At 32.2% G+C, this 18,338-nt stretch overlaps 1 protein-coding gene across 20 annotated transcripts; it reads right to left on the bottom strand.

Moving 5' to 3' along the window:
- Positions 1 to 1,628: 1,628 nt before the first annotated feature.
- LOC111304705 (uncharacterized protein At4g17910-like) lies at positions 1,629 to 5,612 on the bottom strand. 20 transcript variants are annotated; one of them, XR_016344922.1, is made up of 8 exons: positions 5,285 to 5,590; positions 5,177 to 5,215; positions 4,272 to 4,369; positions 4,137 to 4,159; positions 3,974 to 4,055; positions 3,551 to 3,580; positions 2,912 to 3,475; positions 2,639 to 2,801 (listed from the first exon to the last, which is right to left on the bottom strand). XR_016344922.1 is itself a non-coding variant. In XM_089765301.1 (7 exons), exons 3-7 carry the CDS (start codon positions 5,128 to 5,130, stop codon positions 2,650 to 2,652), a joined length of 450 nt encoding a protein of 149 aa, XP_089621427.1. In that variant the 5' UTR covers positions 5,131 to 5,164; positions 5,285 to 5,340; positions 5,453 to 5,601; the 3' UTR covers positions 1,629 to 2,649. The 20 variants fall into 20 exon arrangements, 11 of the variants coding, with proteins under 11 accessions (XP_089621427.1, XP_089621428.1, XP_089621436.1 ...); XM_089765301.1 differs by lacking the exons at positions 3,551 to 3,580; positions 4,137 to 4,159; positions 4,272 to 4,369; positions 5,177 to 5,215 and adding exons at positions 3,843 to 3,891; positions 5,047 to 5,164 and having other exon boundaries at positions 1,629 to 2,801; positions 2,912 to 2,994; positions 5,285 to 5,340; positions 5,453 to 5,601; XR_016344921.1 differs by having other exon boundaries at positions 2,912 to 3,580.
- Between the last annotated feature and the right edge of the window lie 12,726 nt (positions 5,613 to 18,338).

The following is an 18,338-nucleotide window of genomic DNA, read 5'->3' as shown; positions in this document are numbered from 1 at the left end:
TTCCCGATTTCATAGACGCTGTAAACACTAGCACAGCCTCTGCAACGGAGAGTGTGTGTGGGGCCCAAATCTATATAGAAATATGCATACCAACAACACAAGAAGCTGGGTTACAGTTGCTATTTACATTAGTACCCACACTTTTAATTTAATGGTTTAAGACATTTAAAAAAATATTAAAGGTTTGATTTTGAACTAAACTTTTTTTTTATTTGTATTAAAATTTTATTTGTTTGATGTAACTAAAAAAAGGTTACTATTCATATTCAAATCTGTGTTAAATTTTGCAGGGAAAAACGACTGGCTCACTTGCGCTAGATTCTCATACACATTATTTTACAAGGAAAGCTTAACGTGTGATTGACAACCCATTTTCTGCAGCTTAGTTGGCAATTTTCTTTTCCTGAATTTTCTATCTTGTTTTCATGGAAATTGGATTTTACCTAGGCCTTTATCATTTAACTTGCCAATGATAAAAAAATGCAAATAAACGAATATGTGAGAATCAGTGGGGTAGGCTATTATTTAAGATGCAAACATATTAGGCTTAGGTTAAAAAGACATATGACAGTTATTAAAGTGAAATTTTCAGCACTTTCATGATCACTACCGGAAGCATCCCCCACCGTGATGTCAGTTATCGACCCAGCTTTTTGAAGGTGATCAGAAATCCATGAAACGAAGCTTCACGAGACACGAAGGAGTAGCCATTTAGCCTCCCGTGCATCCCCTCCCCCTTCCTTAATTAATTAATTTGAAAAGGCTGTAGTTTAAAGGATTAAAATCTAAATTCAAATTCTCTCTTCTGCATCAACTATGTTCAAATGCATCAAAAACAATTATTAATAGAAAAAAGAATGATAATATATATATATTTGAATATATTTAATTACTCAAAGTTCAGTACAAAAGATAACCATAAAATAATTATAGAAAGATTAGTACTGAATTAGTTACTGACATTGGCCACAAACAAGGCATCGACAAACTACAGTTCAATGTATAGTCCAAAATATATACCAAAATCCATCAAGAAAAAAATTCGCTTTATGAAAAACAGGAAGGAATCTCGTAAAAAAGGAGGGAAAATGCACGAAAAACTAACATCTGCCTGAAAATCTTTTGAGTAATAATGAAGCCTTAGAAAAAAAGAATTGCCAACAGACATTTATAAATAATGATTGCTGATGTACTTAAAATTTTGCTTATTATATAGCTTGTCATTATAGAGCCTTAATGGAATTGTAACTTTGCGGCCAAACCTGAAAACATGCAGATTCAAATCATATTTGATTGGATTACTCTCTTGGTATATAATGCTAGCTATCAGAGTCCAAATTACAGAAAGTATGGCTTTAGTACAAGAATTAAAACCACACCAAAACACAGATAGGGAAAAAAAAAGTCTCAATCTACCCTAAAAATATTTTAAACACACGCCAATAGCGTTGCTTTTAGATTTTTCCGTGTTAGAATTTAAAAAAGCATAAGAAAAATGTCGAGTCATTGCTATTTGCTACTTCTAGTTTACCAATAGTCCTACTTTGCCAGCTATATATGTCAATTTTTTTATTAAAAACATAAATACAAATTCGTATATAAACGTATATAATAATACAGATGTAATATTGTTTTCAAAAGTAATAAAGCTGTAAGATTGCATAAAGAGCTTGTGAACGATAGACAACGAGAGAGACAAAGAAACATAGGGAACTGTCGCGTGAAGAGGACTGATGGTCCAATATGTCAGACATATTGCAGGTTAATCCATGTGACCGTCAGCTTCCTACACCAAAGTACAACACATTTTGGCGATCTTCCACAACCTAATTTCTACCCCATTTTTGCAGGTTTTTACCTTTTTCCCCTTCCCTTGTCATATTTCATACTGATAGTTTAAGCTTTTCCTCTCTCTCTAGTATTGTTCTTTTGTACAAACAAAATGTCAATATTTACACCTCAGAAACTCCAAAACTACATACGATAGCCATCCATACTCTGAGTTGTAGATTGTTATTTATCCATTGAAATGTGCCAAATGGGCATATGCACAACATCACACATACATGCATGTGCATGATCATGGGCGTGCTGATATTTCCTTGGTCTTTAAGGGGCCATAACCAGACTAGCCTCATATAAATGGATGAGCCTTAGTAGCATAAAGACTTCTAAGAAAAACCTTATGCCAACATGTATTGTATTTGAATAGAGTTTCTTTACGAGAAATATATATATATATAAATACCTTAACATTGAGGAAAAAAACAGTTCATGCAAGTAATCTATAATAACAACAGGAGAAGTGATAAACAGTTAATGCTAGAAATGACAACTAACAATCTAAAAGGATGGTGACATCGAAGTGTCCCTCCTTTTAAATTATCCTATCACTACGTATCCATATGTTTACCCTATGTCCTATATTCATATCCCTATTTCATAGCTGCAAGCATTACATTACATTACGTTATATATATATATATATATATATATATATATATATATCTTCATGCTTAAAAATGCAATTGAGGCTAGATTCCTCTGTTTAAGCTGTTTTGAAGACAATTTGTTTCAAATGCACAACAAAACCAGATTATTTAATTATAGCTTTCAAAAAACATTTTGCACAGCAAAATAAGGGTCAACCTACCAAAATTTTAACCTAGCACCATAAAAATCTATGATTAAAATGACAACAGACAATGTCAAAGCATAGACAATCAGGATAAAAAGGGCTGATACTGATAAGTCAAACAGAGTACCCACAACAAGTTTACCAGCCCTGTGAACATATTTGCCTGCATAAAGAAACGAGAAAACCTGTTGTGTTATTTCTTAGAGCCTAAGGAGGAAAATAAAGAATTCTTTAGGCACATGAATAAAAGAAAGAGGAGGATGTTTACTTTACCAGCAGAAAAAAACCCAGTAAATTCCGGAAAAGAAGCCAATAAATTCCTGTCAAATGCTTTTTCAAGAGATGAAATTTTGCTCCTAGGGACATAGAAAGCATTAGCATTGCTAAAAGCTGTAACGAGGTTAAACCTTTAGCCATTCACCAGATGTGACAATAGATAATAAAACTATAAACATCCTTCACAACTCGAAAGGACAGTGCCTTTTTTCTGTTATTTGGATTTGCAAAGCTTCATATAGAAATGTGAAAGATCAGCAGGCATTTCATATAGTTCATAACTAATTGCATCTATGCTGATTGATTTTACCAAAGATAGAAAAAGGTAAACAGGCACGGGATCAGTTTGAGTAATAAAGTCTCTGAAGAGGGAACTTCTTCTCTTGGGAGACTGATGGAGAACAAACATGGGTAATTTGGACCCAAAAATTCCTTATACATGTCATGGTTGATGCTTGATCTTGTGATTCCTATCAATGTTGGGATGTGGAGTACCAAGTCAAAGCAAACAAATTTTCCCTCAGAGTCTCACCATATTGACGCACCATTCTGCACAACACACTGATCTAAAAATGTCAAACTAAGTTTCACATCTCCACCAGATTATACCCTATCTTAAAAGGAAAGGAAACTTACTCAAAGAAAGCCCTTCCTTTTTCAGTCAAACTGGTAGTTGACATAAATACATAATCATTGAATCAGTATCATCCAAACCTTTTTTAAACACAAAAACGAACTAGAGTTGTACATTTTGAGATTCCATGTTGGTTGAAAAAGATACTACAACTAAGACACCAATAGTTTAATAAGTACCCAATCCCTAAATAATGGAAAAGGAAATGTTGATAATATGAAAATCAAGAAACATAAAATTATTTATCAAAAAAAAAAAAACATAAAATTATTCTGTCAATGATTAAGTCCTGACCTGATATATTTTAGGAAAAGGAATGTTTCACATTGATGACAGCTCCTATCTGTCATGAGTTTAATGCATGGATGATGAACATTGTCATTAAATTCTTGAAACATTTAAATAAGGGAGGAAACAAGAATAACCTGCAGATTTTGAGCAAACGTCCAAGTAACATAAGCTAGGTTGTACTGCAGAAATTGGATTGAGTGCTTCCATGATTGTAAACTGCAAAGATAGTTCTAAAAATTAGTAAAATCTAATTTACAAATATATCCTACCATACTATGTAAAATTCTTTCAACATGCCTGTTTAGATGCAATGTTAGAAGCTGCAAAAGACATTGTGGAAATTGATCAGTTCACTTTCCGAGCAATCAGTTTATTGGGAATGGCCACAACCAATATTGGGTTAACATAAATCATGTGAGAGTTAATATATACCAAAACATTATAGAAAGAAGCCACAATCTAATTTGTGCTCCATTGTTGCTTCTCAGTGTGCCAGAAGAACGATTTCCAAAGAAGAGATAGTAGCCCGCCTGAACAACAATAAGATACATACCCCATTATCCCGGATATGATAACAAGTACTTGACAAGATATTGCATCAGATGACGTGATGAGAAGCAGTACTAATGAAATCAATGGGATTGCACAGATTGCAACATCATTTTACTCTCTTTAGATGAAAGAACAATGAATAGCCTATTAGTTTGGAAACAAGTGAAGAAGACACAGATGTCCAAAGGAAGAATACTAAAAAATTAATCTAGAAAATTCCTTTTTCCATCATTTCCAATTTCCTTCAAATCAACACAAGTTGTTATTTTGCTAGGTGAGATTTGAATCAAAGATTGACTTCAGTCTGCTACAGTTTGTCTTTTGCTCAGAAATTAGGATCACAAGTAATCTTACAAACAACATATCCAAGAATAAAGTTACAAATGCAAACAAAATATCTGATAAAGCATAAACCAATAGAACATTAGGTATATCTCCAAATTATCCTTACCAAATACAGAAGTAGGTAAGACACTATACCATAGCAATCCTATAGATATGATTGTCCTAAAAGAATTAGGTCCTTCTAAGTAAGGCAAAAACAATATCAGCACAGCAATACAAGGTTTTGAGTGAATATACGTTTGCATCAAAAACAGTTCCATGCAGAATAATGCTTAATGACCAAATAAAATTAACGAATACAGCAACTTACAAGTTCTGCCTTTTGACTGCAATAGAGACGACCGGCAACAACGATAACAAAATCTATAAATTTGTTATTTGATTTAACATACATTTAAGAAAAAAATTGTAGAAAAAAGTTAAAGAATCTATAAATTTACCAGTCAGGAGCAGATGGAGTGCCGCAAAAGTATTAGAATCTGAATAGGGAAAAAACATTATTATAAGAAAAATAAAGGAATGAAAGGAATTGAAGCATAAAAACTTACAGAGACAGTGGTCGAAAGTGCGGAGATTTCATGATTCCGTCAAATTTCTCACGAATCTGCAGATTAGGGTTTTAAATAAACTTTGGGTTTACTATTATAAGATTAAAGAAAAAGGAAAAGGAAAAGTAGAGAATTGATCGGATTGAAAGATGGAGAGAATCCATTGACCAAAAGTTTCAAAATTAGAACGCGCAGATTTGTCTTCGTTGTTGTAGAAAATCGATGTCTAGCAAGTGTACAAAAGCCAAGAAACTCAAGAAAAACCAAAAGAGGAAAAGAGAAAAAAAAAAAAAAAAAAAAAGAGGGAAAACCTCTTTTTTCTTTGCAGAGAAGAAGAAAACCGTTGAGTTCCGGTTTTTTTTTTATTTTTTTATTGAGATCATGAATAAATATTAATAAAAAGAATAAAGGAAAAGAAAAAAAATTTTAAATGAAAAAATGATATATATAATCTTTTGATTGGATAATTAAAATTAATAAAATAAAAAAATCTAACAATCATTGTTTAGATAAAAAGTAAAAAAAAAAAAAATTATTATAATAATTTTTTTTAATTATAATTTTTCATTACTTGTAATTTTAAAGCACTCATGTATCATGATATGTTTATTATATTGATCTGTTTTATAATTATTGTTATATCAATAGTTTTTAATCAAGTAAAACATAAATATATTTTACAAATATATATTGATAGATTTTTAATTAGTTTGACATTTTATAAATTTAAAAAATATATCTATTTATATTCAATTATTTATCAAAATCAAATTATTAAAAAATTATAAAAAAATTTTTTATATTGAAATAAATATATGAAACTTACTTTAAAATAAATAACTTTAAAAAATTATAAGATGATTATGATTAACTTAAATTTTTTTTATTAGATTTATAATATTAATAAAAAAATAGACATAATAATTTTTTTATAAAAAAAATAAAACTTTTCTTTCTCGAACTTTTTCTTCAAATTGAGATACTAAAAAAAATTAGGTTACAAAAAAAAATAAAAAGTAATTTGGTTTCTATATATATATTTTTTAAATTAAAAATTTATAAGTTAGGTCACCTCTTTTTTATAATTGAAACTTTAACAGACTAAACTTGATGGGCCAGAAGCCCATAGCCGACCCGTGGAGTGGGAAAGTTTGGAATAAACCCCAAAATGCCCAATTAGCCTGGATTTGTTGGTGAACCAATCAAAGTAGGACCAAAACAACCCCAAAAATTCATCTATTCTAATCGGCCTAGTAACTTAAATTAAAGATATATAATGATTATATTAGGATTAAGGATGAGTTTAATAGTGATAATAACGATTATATTAGGATTAATTTCCTGACACCCTCTTATGCATATTATAATAGTCAAAGCCAAATCAAGGGCCTATTACTACTAGACAACAGAGTAGAAAATTTTCTCAAATTTCTTTTTCAGCAATTGGAGGTATAAATTTAATCATCACCTTTTTACTGTTAACAGAATTTATAGCAAAGTTCATAAGCTATTAGGCAATAGTTGCAGAAAAGCCCTTCCTGAAACCTTTTGGCCTGTTGGCTGTGAAATGTATCAGACATTGCTTGATAAAGGGAGACGTAGATGTGAAATCCTTCAACTTCACTCTTCATCTTTCAAAAATAAAAATAATTGGAAGACGTGAGTTTGTTTTTTTTTTTTTGTTTTGGATAAACTGAATTTTAATTCATCTAAAAACAGTAAGAATTTGCTACAATATAATTGTTCTACAACTCAACAAACAAAGGAAAAACAATTTGTTAACAAATTATTTTAGAAATTTTACATTCAGATTCTAATCTTCACTAAGTTTTTTGTTTACCATATCTCCTGCAATATGTTTCAATCCATGCAACCTGCATCTTACAATTTTCTTGACTTTGTCCACCATTTGTGCAGTCGTCATCTCCCTTTGCTTGAATATCCTCTGATTCCTTTCCCCTCATATGAAATATATACATGCATTCCAGGTAATTTTTAATAGAATTGAGATAAAAGCTTTCTCTTTTAATCTGTTTTTTGTCCAGCTCAGTTATGTGTCCCAACTTGTTACTCTTCTATCAATGTTGCATAGCTGAAGGATCTTTTGCCAAACTTCTTTTGAATAAACACACTCAAAGTAAACATGGTCTCATGTTTCATCTTCATTGTAGCATAAGTTACATCTACTATCAATTCTCATTCCCCATGATCGCAATCTATCCTTCATTGGAAGCCTATTTAAAATCGTCATCCACGTTATTAATGAATGTTTGGGATGTGATACTTGAACCTTATTAGTTTCTGCCATCCCACTTTTCGTTGTTGTAGTCTGATCTTTTCCCATACCATGGCAGTGTCATAACATTCTTTTGGAAATGGCTATACCTATACTTGGTTTTCCTTTTTGATGAAATTTTGTGCGATTTACCTTATTTGAAGCAATTTCCTCCAATTCCAACTGCTAGTTTGCTTGGCTGCTACTTGCCATATGGTCTTTCCCTTCAATTCATAAGCTTCAATCCAAGCGATCCATAAAGAATCAGCTTTTGCAATTATCAACCAGATGTTTTGCAAGACACAAGCTAGATTTCAGGTCAAGATATCTTTAACTCCAAGCCCTCCCTCAGACTTAGGATAGCATATTGCCTTCCAACTTTAGCTCTTTTTGCTAATCCTACTTTTCTTTTCCAAAAGAAACCAGAACATAACTTGTTTATCCTCTTCAGCATATGTTTTGGGAGGATGAAATGCCTACACCAATAGCTCTACATGCTAAAAAGCACTGATTGTACTAGTTGTAACCTGCCAGCATATGATAGGTGTCTTGTAGCCCAGCTGTTAATCCTTGCTGTTATCTTGTCAACTAAGGGTGGCAGTCTTTCTCTGTGAGCCTTCTAGACACCAATGGGACCCCAAGGTACCTGACTGGTAACGTACCAATCTTAAACCCAGAAGCTTGCTGGATTCTGACAAGTTCTTCCTTACTAACCCCTGCCTGATAAAGCTCACTTTTCTCATAGTTCAACTGTAGGGCAGACATAGTATAAAATGCCTCTAACACCACCTTTATACCTATCACTGAGTCCAATGTTCACTTTACGAAAATCAATAAGTCATCAGCAAAGCAAATGTGAGTTAATTTAATTCTTTTGCATTTAGGATGATAATCAAAGACACCATCTACGACAGCAGCATCCAATAGTCTGGACAAAACATTAATAGCTAGATCAAACAAGTAAGGGGAAAGTGGATCTCCCTGCCGCACTCCCCTTGCTCCTTTAAAATAGCCTACAAGTCCACCATTAATCGATAAAGAGAAGAAAGTAGTAGTAATGCAACTTCTTATCCATCCTATAAACTAATTCGGTAACTTCATGGCATACAAGACTGAGAATATGAAGCCCCAGTCCACTGAATCAAAAGCCTTCTGAAGATCAATCTTGATTGCACATCTTGGAGATAAAGTGGATCTGTCACATCCTCGAACCATTTCTTGAGCTAGCAATACATTATCTGTGATGCTTTTACCTTCTATAAATGCACTTTGATTATGACTTATCATCCCAGGTAGAGTTTCCTTCAACCGGTTAGCCAGAATCCTAGCGATACATTTGTAGATTGTGGTGCAGCAAGAAATCGGCCTGTAATCCCTTATACTATTAAGACTGGTGCATTAGGAACTAATGCTACTATTGTAGAATTGAAAGCAGATAGCATATTCCCAGATTGAAAAAAATGCTCTATAGCCTTAGTAACATCATCTACGACAATGCTCCAAGTTTGTTTGAAGAAATGAGCATTAAAACCATCAGGTCTTGGGGATTTCTCACCAGTCAATGAGAACATTGTCTTCTGAATTTCCTCTTTAGTTACTGGTTGTATGAGAAAATCTTGAGCCTTTGCAGATAAGGTCCCTTGGAGAAGCTCTGCCAAAAACTCATGTATGCATCCTGTAACATTTTGATCCACAGTTCCAATTAACTTCTGAAAGAAGGAGGTTGCTTTCTGCGAAATTTGGTCAAACGTATCCAATCTTTTCCCTTCTGAATCCACTAAGACTCGTATAGTATTCTTTTTATGCTTTGCTGCTACCAAATTGTGGAAAAATTTTATGTTTTGATCACCTTCTTACAGCCATCTTATTCTTGATTTTTGCCTATAATAACTCTTTCAGCCTTCATCAGGTCCTTGAGTTTTTCATATAGCCTTCTCTCAATCACAACCAGTTCTTTTGGTGGGTTTTGAGCTAGAATGGCTTCTTGCATTAGTTCCAGCTCTTTCCTCTTTGTCTACACTCTACTAGACAAATTTCCATAGTTTTGAATATTGAACTTCCTGAGCTCCAGTTTCAACCTCTTTAATTTCTTATGCAATATTAGCATTGGGCTACCTTTAATAGGGTCTTCCCAGGATTTTTCCACAATTAACTTGAACTTCGGATTCCCTGTCCAATAGTTAAAAAACTTAAAAGGCTTTGGAGGGGATTGAATTGTCATGCTGAGTTTGACAAGTGAAGCACAGTGATCAGATACTTCTGGAGCTAAGAACTCGACTTGCGACTGTGGGGGAGCTAAAAGCCAAGAGTCGTTTATCAATACTCTATCCAACTTCCTTCCTAAGTAACTTCGTAACTGATGGTTAGACCAAGTAAATTGAGGTCCAACATAAGCATGATCAAACAAGCCTAGTTGAGTTAAGCAATTCTGAAAATCCTTCATCTCTGAGTTTGCTGATTGATCTCCATTATAATCTGAGCTTTCAGAGGAATGGACTATAATGTTAAAATCCCCAGCCAAAATCCAAGGGTCGTCTTGCAATATACCACTGATGTGAGTTAAGTTCAACCACAGGTTCCTTCTTTGAACACCGTCGTTATTCCCATAAATGGCAGAAAAATAAACTTTCCTGATTTCATATTGTAACACATAAGTAATACTTTGCTCAGAAAACTCTAGTGGGTCTACTTGCACATGATCTCTGCATAATAACCATATCCTTCCGTTTGGAGATGCTGCATAATTGTGAAGAATACACCAACCACAAAAATGCTTTTCCAGCACAGGCTACATTTTATGATGCTTTATTCTAGTTTCTAATAAACACACAATATCTGCCCGTATTCTATTTATTCTATCCACTACACTTATTTGTTTTCGAGGATCATTAAATCCTCTAGCATTCCATACTATGAGCTTCATGTTGAAGAACAACTAGGCTTACCTTCAAAGGCAGTGGTTCCTGCCTTAACCTTCTTCCCTTTATCAATTGGACCGTTTTTCTTGCTTTTAAGGGCCTTCATTAAATCATCGACACCTGCAGCTGCTGCTCTCTGTTTCTTTGGTGAGTATGGAATTATCTCTTCAGCCTCATTTTTTGAGCTCTGATGTACATTTCCTTTATCCACTACTAATTCTGATTCCTGCACAGCTTCCAGGATCGAGAATCTATTAACAGAACCTGCTCTAGCAGTTGAGAGTACAATCGGAATCATAGTCTCCCTTATGGCACTATCTGGTTGTATCTCAACCACTTCAGTCAACTTCGCCTCCTGCACAGCTGTATTATTGTCGTAACGATTTTGACATCGCGATACGTAAAGTGTTTTATAATTGAAAAAAATAAAAAGAAAGTCGTCATCAATTTTTGTTGAAGTGTGATTGGCCACCCAAAAGTTTATTTTTTTAATAAAATCATAAAAGCGAGTTTAAAATTTATCAAAAAGATAAATTTTGGTCCACGAAAAATCAGGTTGGATCCGAGAGTCGGTTACGTGTAGGAAAGAATTAGCACCCCCACAACACCCATAACTTGGTACCATTTAATTACGTGCTATTTTTGGAATTTGATAAAAATAGTTTCAATTTGAAATTTAACACTAATTCCCTTTATTTGAAAAAATAAAATTTTGCTAAAGCTCTTTATTTAGGAATATTGAGAAAATCTTAAAGTTAAAGAATTATTTTAAAATTCTCCAACATTTAGGCAGAATTTAAAATAATTCTTTTTCGCTTAAGATTTAACACGATAATCCTTAAAATGAAATAACAATCTTTATACAAGATCATTGTTAGTGACTCTCCAACATCTAGGCAGAGTACCAAGAATTATTTCCTTCGGAATATTATTTTTATTTTGTTTTATAATATCACAAAAATTTTTTTTAAATGTATTATTCTTTTTTATTATAAAATATTTTTTCATCAAATAGTAAATTAAAGAGAGAATAATGCAGACAATTATCGATGATAACACGATAACGTATGTATGCTAATGAATGTCATGTAAAATGAGATGCAATTTAAAAGTTGGATTCTTAAGTACAAGGAGATACCCCGACTTTTCAACATCTAGACAGAGCTTAGGTGCGACTGTTTATATTTAAGATCTTAATTTACTATTATGCTTTTTATTTATTAATTTTATTATTAATGCAAATTAAGAAATCGTGTGAAAAAACTTAACGAAGTAAAGCGTCCTAAATACCCCATTATCTAGGCAGCATTTAGGAATAAATTACTTCAAATGAGATTTTCACATATGTCCGTAGGATTTTCAAAATGTTTTGAGTAAGGGCTTGAGTAGAGGTTTTAAAGTTTGAATGATTTTTTTGGTAATGATTCGGGAATGCATACCGAATTTGGGGCTTTTAGAATTTAGAATTTTAAGGTTTTGGATTTTAGGGTTTATGATTTAGGATTTTAGGGTTTTAGTTTTAGGGTTTTAAGATTTGGGGTTTTGATTTTTTGGTTTGAGGTTTGAAGTTTAGTTTTAAGGTTTGGGGTGATTAGGAATTAGTTTTAGGGTTTTGAGATTTGGGGTTTTGATTTTAAGGTTTGGAGGGTGTAAGGTTTTGATTTTAGGGTTTTGATGGTTTAGGAATTAGTTTTTTTTATTTTTTTATTTAAAAAACACGAATATCTCTAAAAATTCTCAACATTTAGGTGAATTTTCGGAGTAAGTTCGATTTTTATAATTTTTGAAATTAATTAAAAATTTATTATATACTTCTTTTTTATGAAAATTTGTTAATAATAATTTTTCAACATCTAGGCGAAATTATTTTTAGGAATATATTTTTATTCCCTCCAACATCTAGGCAAAGAAAATAATAAAAATTATTATTATTATTCTTTTTTAAACATTTTTAGTTTTTTTTAGTCATTATTTTACTATTTTATTTTTATTATTATTAAAAAATTTTTAAAAATATTCTAAAAAATTTTAAAGTTTATCATGCATAAATATATATAAAAAAAAACTCAAAATAACAAAAATAATAATATATATAAAAATTAAAAAATTAAAAAAAAAAATTTTATCTAAACGGGACCAGTCAACGGTAGTTTGGCTAGACTGAAAAGGGTTCAGTTTGACGTGCGGTTCTGTTGAACCGACTGAAGAGTGGTTCGGGTTGGTCTAGGGAGTGGTTCGGTTCGATCCAGTTTGGTCAAACCGGTTCAGAGCTACTGAGGAGCTGGGTTGACGGGTCGGTTACGTGGATCTCGAGTCGAATCTAGGTCTACGCGCGGATCCTCCTAGGTCCAATACGATGTCGTTTTGGCATTTGCTTTTCTTATATAAAAAGCAACTTTTTGTAACTCATTTTTTCATTTTTACAAAAAAAAATTCAATTCAGAAGCTTTCTCTAGCTTTATCGGAGTCCGGTGTACTGTCGTTACGCCTGTCGCCGCCTAGATCACCGCTGGCGGTCACTGCCGGTGGTCATCGATGGTCGAAAAATACCAAAAATACTTTTAAAAATGCTCTTCAATGTGCTCTTCCTGGATCTGACCTTTTTTTGGTCGAAAATAGCCCCGATCAGCGTAGATCGGGGCTCAAAGTTCCTGTTTCCCTTTTTTTTTTTTAAACAAGACTGGTGTGAATTTTTTTTTTTGCTTTTGCAGGTAGATTTGGCGTTGGGTTTCTCCATACAATGATGATTGTTTGTCTTTATTTTTTTGTTTCTGTTTTTTTGTTTCTATTTGGTATGGGTCTAGTAAGGGTTAAGGCTCAGACTGGGGTGTTAATGTGGGTGCTGAGCTTGTTGAAAGAGAGTTGGGTAATGATGAAAGTAAGCTCTTTATGTGTCCGACAGAGTCATAAAAGGGAAAAAGTCGGGTGTTTTATAGATGGGGATCTGGGTGGCTGTAGATATTGCTAGGATAAACTATAGGGTGGCAATAGGGTGGTGGTAGGAGGCTGGTCGGGAGGTTGCAGGGTATGGGTGGCTAGAGGTGGCTGCAGGGTGACTGGTGTCAGGCATCAGCTGTCATACTTTTTGCCATTTTCTATGTTTTTGTTGTTTTTAAATTTTTAAAATTTTTTTGGTTTTTTGTTTTGTATAATTAATTTTTTATTTTTTTAAAAAAATTACTATCACTAAAAAAAATAGACCGAATAAAATCGGTGTCTACAGCTGCCTCTCTTTGTCCATTACTGAGAATTAAGAATATGACAAAGAAAAAGAAACCAATTTTGTCCGGAAGCAAATCAAGTTTTTTTTTAAATTTTTTTTCTCTTTTTTTTTTTATTTTTTAACCACAGTTAAATGATAAAGAAAATGACCGGGATGACATCATGAGTCGAAAAATAATGAATAGATTGAGATAACACCGTGAATCAAAATTATACCCAAAGGTCTTACAGAATCGACTAGGACAACACTGTAAGTCAAAAAATAAAGAATCAATCGGGATAATGCCGTAAATCAAAATTTTACCTGGAGGTCTTAAGAATCATGCCTAGAGGTCTTAGGAATCATGCTCGGAAGTCTTACCAAATCGGCTGAGACAACACCGTAAGTCAAAAAATAAAGAATTGATCGAGACAACACCGTAAATCAAATTTATGCTTAGAGGTCTTACAGAATCGACTGGGATAACACCGCAAGTCAAAAAATAAAAAATCGATCGGGATAACATTGTGAATCGAATTTATGTTCGGAGGTCTTAGAAATTATGTCCAAAGGTTTTACAGAATCGACGAGATAACATCGCAAGTAAAAAAATAATGAATCGATCGGGATAATACCGCGAATCAAATTTATGTCCGAAGGTCTTACAGAATTGACTGGGACAACATTGTAAATCAAAAAATAAAATGAATCGATTGGGATAATACTGCAAATCGAATTTATACTCAGAGGTCTTAGAAACATGTTCAGAGGTCTTACAGAATTGACTGGGATAACATCGCAAGTTAAAAAAATAATGAATCAATCGGGATAACACCACAAATCAAATTTATGCCTGGAGGTCTTAGAAATCATGCTCGAAGGTCTTACAGAATCAATTAGGACAGCATTACAAGTTAAAAAATTAAAATTTGATCGGGATAACATCGTGAATCAAATTTATGCTCGGAGGTCTTAGAAATCATGTCCGGGGGTCTTACAAAATCGATCGAGATAACATTGTAAGTTAAAAAATTAAAAATTGATCGGGATAACATCGTGAATCGAATTTATGCTAGGAGGTCTTAGAAATCATACTTGAAGGTCTTACAGAATCAAACGCGATAACAACGTAAGTCGAAAATAATGAATCGATCGGGACAACACCGTAAATTGAATTTATGCACAGAGGTCTTAAAAATCATACCCGAAGGTCTTACAAAATCGATCGGGATAACACTACAAGTCAAAAAACTAAAAATCGATTGGAATAACATCACGAATCAAATTTATGCCCAAAGGTCTTAGAAATCATGCCCAGAGGTCTTACAAAATCGATCAAGATAACAACGTAAGTTAAAAATAATGAATCGATCGAGACAATACCTCGAATCGAATTTATGTTGAAGGTTTTAAAAATCAACATCTTTGGATGCTTCTCTAATAAGAGATCTGTGAATTTTGTAAATTTAAAAATTTTTTACCCGAAAATCTTAAAAATCGTGCCCGAAGGCTTTGGATATTACACTTGGAGGTCTTACAAATCTTAAAATTTTTGAATCTCTCATAATTAGAGGCAATGAAACTTTTAAAATTTTGAAAATCTTTTACCCGGAGGTCTTGAAAGTTGTGCTCGAAAGTATTAGAGATTATGCCTAAAGGTCTTACAAATCTCAAAATCTTTGAATGCTCCTCATAATCAGAGGCAATGAAAGTTTAAAAATTTTAAAAAAATTTTAAACGTGGCTTTCACTTGATCAGAGATTTTTTAAACTCTAAAGGTCTTGTTTGAAGAAGGTTCCTCTTAAACAAAGACTTTGAAATCTTGAAAAAAAAAAGACTTGTCCCCTCATTTTTTTTTTTGTTTTTAATATTTAGAAAGTTGATAAATGCAATCACGATACAAATGTCTATTCTTATCAAATGATGTTAATGAAAATGTCGATGTAAATGTCAATGCCAACGCACGAATACGAATGCTTGATGCAAATACATTTGACTTTTTCACAATACAAATGATAATGTTCTTTTCATGTAAATGCCTCTACCAATACATTTTCTTAGGATACAGATACCATGACGCACATGTAAATTTTTCTTAAGGTGTGAATGCAAATGTCTTATGCAAATGCCAATGTAAGTGATGCAAATACGAATGTCTTTCTTGTGATGCAGATGCAAGTGATGTAAATGCATAGACTCTTCTTGCCCCTCCTTTTTTTTTTTGAATAATCTCTGTTTAAAATTCATTGTTTTATTTTCATAAAAAAAAAATGATCTCAGTATTATGTACAAAATGCTCAAATAATTTTGAAAATTATCAAAAGTGATCAAAAATTATCCCACATAAAGTATCTTTGCAATTAATGAAACATTTAAAACTCAAGACTTTCAAATCTCTTGAAAGTTGATGACTACTATTTAGAAAGCTTATGAATATTAGGGTAATTGATAATTCAACTCCTTTTACTGGTGGGCATATCTTACAGAAAGACTCGACAAGGGTTGCAAGGATTTCTTTTGGGCTCATAAAAGTGATAATTTTTTAAAATATTTTATTTTATTGAAAACGTGATACTTCAATGTGAGTCAAAACTAGCCATTACTTTCCAAACAAGATTTGGGAATAAAGATTTGGAAATAGGACAAGGTTGGTTTTTTTTTTAAATGAAAGGTATTTAATCGGTACTGGTCTTTCAAAAGGCTTTGCATTAAGATTTTTTTATTTCTGATAGAACCTTGAAACTTTGAAATTCATTTTGGGGCATCGAGAATGATTTTAGCTCTAAACTGCCCTTTTAGGATTTTCACCGTAGAGCTATATTTCTATCAATGAAGAACTTGGTGAAATCTTGTCAAATACTAACAAGTATGTACAAATTTCAAGAACATTGCTCTTTAACCCAAGTATCCACATTTGATCAAAATGAGCTTTTCAAGGTATGTAATGTAGGCCGAGATTAAGGGTTCTGAAAGAATGGTTAAATAGGCTCGAAATATATTATTCAGGGTAATTAGGCCAAGGATCCTGATTAGCATTCTCTGACTTTCTTCCTTTACTTTTTTTTTTGAAACATTTGACCTTAATTTCAGCAGTTTTATTCACCTGTCTTTTTTTCCTTGAATTCTCATTTTCAAGGTACATATTTTCTTTTTTTCTTTTTGTTTGATTTAATTTTTTTTTTGAATTCTAATTAAAGCTTCAGTTTCTTATCTCTAAGGTTTCTTTACTTTGCCTTAAAAATGCCTAACTTCATCTTTGGCTGTTCACTTTCTTAAATCTTGATATTCTAATTAAAGCTTTGTTGACTTTTTACCTCAGACTTTCACCTCCAAAGGACATGTTATATGCTTTCAATTATCATATACTTTTCTTGAAGTTTATCTTGAATATATCCTAATTTTGCCCCCCAATGTAAAAAATGATCCTTGGCTAGGGTTTAATTTGGAACAAAAAATTTAATAGGCTCAAATGGGTAGCAAATGGATAATTTTTAAGTATAAGAAAGATAGAGAAAGCTGGTCATTCATCATTTCAAACATGATCACTTGGCTAAAAGAGCAAATCATTGAAGATGTCTTTTTTTTTTTTTTTTACTTTTTTTATTTTTTTGTTTTTTTTTTGTGATGCCCCATTTTTTTTACTCAAGGTTCTAATGACAATCAAGTCATATAGGATTGATTGCATAGTTCAAAAAGGCTCTTTGGGCTCCAAATTTTTTTTAGCATTTTCTTGGTAAAAGGAATAGAAAAGGTATAAAGGTATAAAGGTATGAAATAAATTGTTTTAGGCATAAAGGGATTCTTTTTTCTTTTTCTCAATGTATCTTAAGACATAGAACAAAAGCTATTTAGGAAAAAGGCTCAAGCATTTTTATATCTATGGTCATAGTAAAATTTTGACACATATTGAATTATCAATTGAAAATTTGAAAGCGTATCTGATTTTAGAAATTCAAAAAAAATTTTCAAAATTGACCTATTTTGTCCTTTGCCCAAAAAAAAAAAGATTATCGACCCTTAAAGTATGAATTCAAACTCGCATTCCCTGAAGGGTCATAGTTGATGAGTCCTATCATTTAAGTGATTAGAGGCATAAAAGTATTTAAAAATGTGTGGAGGTATTTGATGAGTTTTTTCCTAATAGTAATCACCATTTTTCTTAAGAATCATTTCATCTTTATTGTAGTAGAAAACTTTTTTTCTTTTTTTTTTATTTTTTTTTGAAATCTTGAAAGTTACTTATGTGGGACTTTTTATTCAAACAAATGTAAAAAGAGAAATTTCATAAAAAAAATCTAAAACATTCAATTCTTTCAAAATAAGTTAGATAACTCCTAAAGACACAATGCACATGTCATACATACATAGTAAAAAAAATAAAAAAAATCATTCTATCTTGATTTTCAAAACTCGAAACCTCCCTCTTCATCTCAACTTCTCATATTTGACAATTGGATGGAGTCAACAACTTTCATTGTTCTATTACCTTCGGAGTCAGAATATCATTTTTGATAAGATTTTTAACATTTTCTCTCAATTATCTGTATTTTTAAGTTGAGTAGCCAATTACCCCCATATGGCAATCACACTTGCCATTGGGATCATAACTTCTTATTGATGGATTTAGTGTTATTTTTAGAGGCACATGAGTGAGATATC

The sequence above is a fragment of the Durio zibethinus genome, chromosome 9 (assembly GCF_047325235.1).
Source record: "Durio zibethinus cultivar Kanyao isolate XHJ-2024 chromosome 9, ASM4732523v1, whole genome shotgun sequence".
Classification (NCBI taxonomy): Eukaryota; Viridiplantae; Streptophyta; class Magnoliopsida; order Malvales; family Malvaceae; genus Durio; species Durio zibethinus.
This window is presented reverse-complemented; position numbering and strand designations above follow the sequence as displayed.

What these genes read in the sequence shown, in the direction of transcription:
- LOC111304705 (XM_089765301.1), bottom strand. Translation starts at nt 5,130, where the DNA reads ATGTATGTTAAATCAAATAACAAATTTATAGATTTTGTTATCGTTGTT. An exon ending in GCAGTCAAAAGGCAGAACTT is followed by an intron (nt 4,056 to 5,046) that starts GTAAGTTGCTGT and finishes CTATCTTTGCAG; the next exon opens with TTTACAATCATGGAAGCACT. An exon ending in CGTTTGCTCAAAATCTGCAG is followed by an intron (nt 3,892 to 3,973) that starts GTTATTCTTGTT and finishes AACTCATGACAG; the next exon opens with ATAGGAGCTGTCATCAATGT.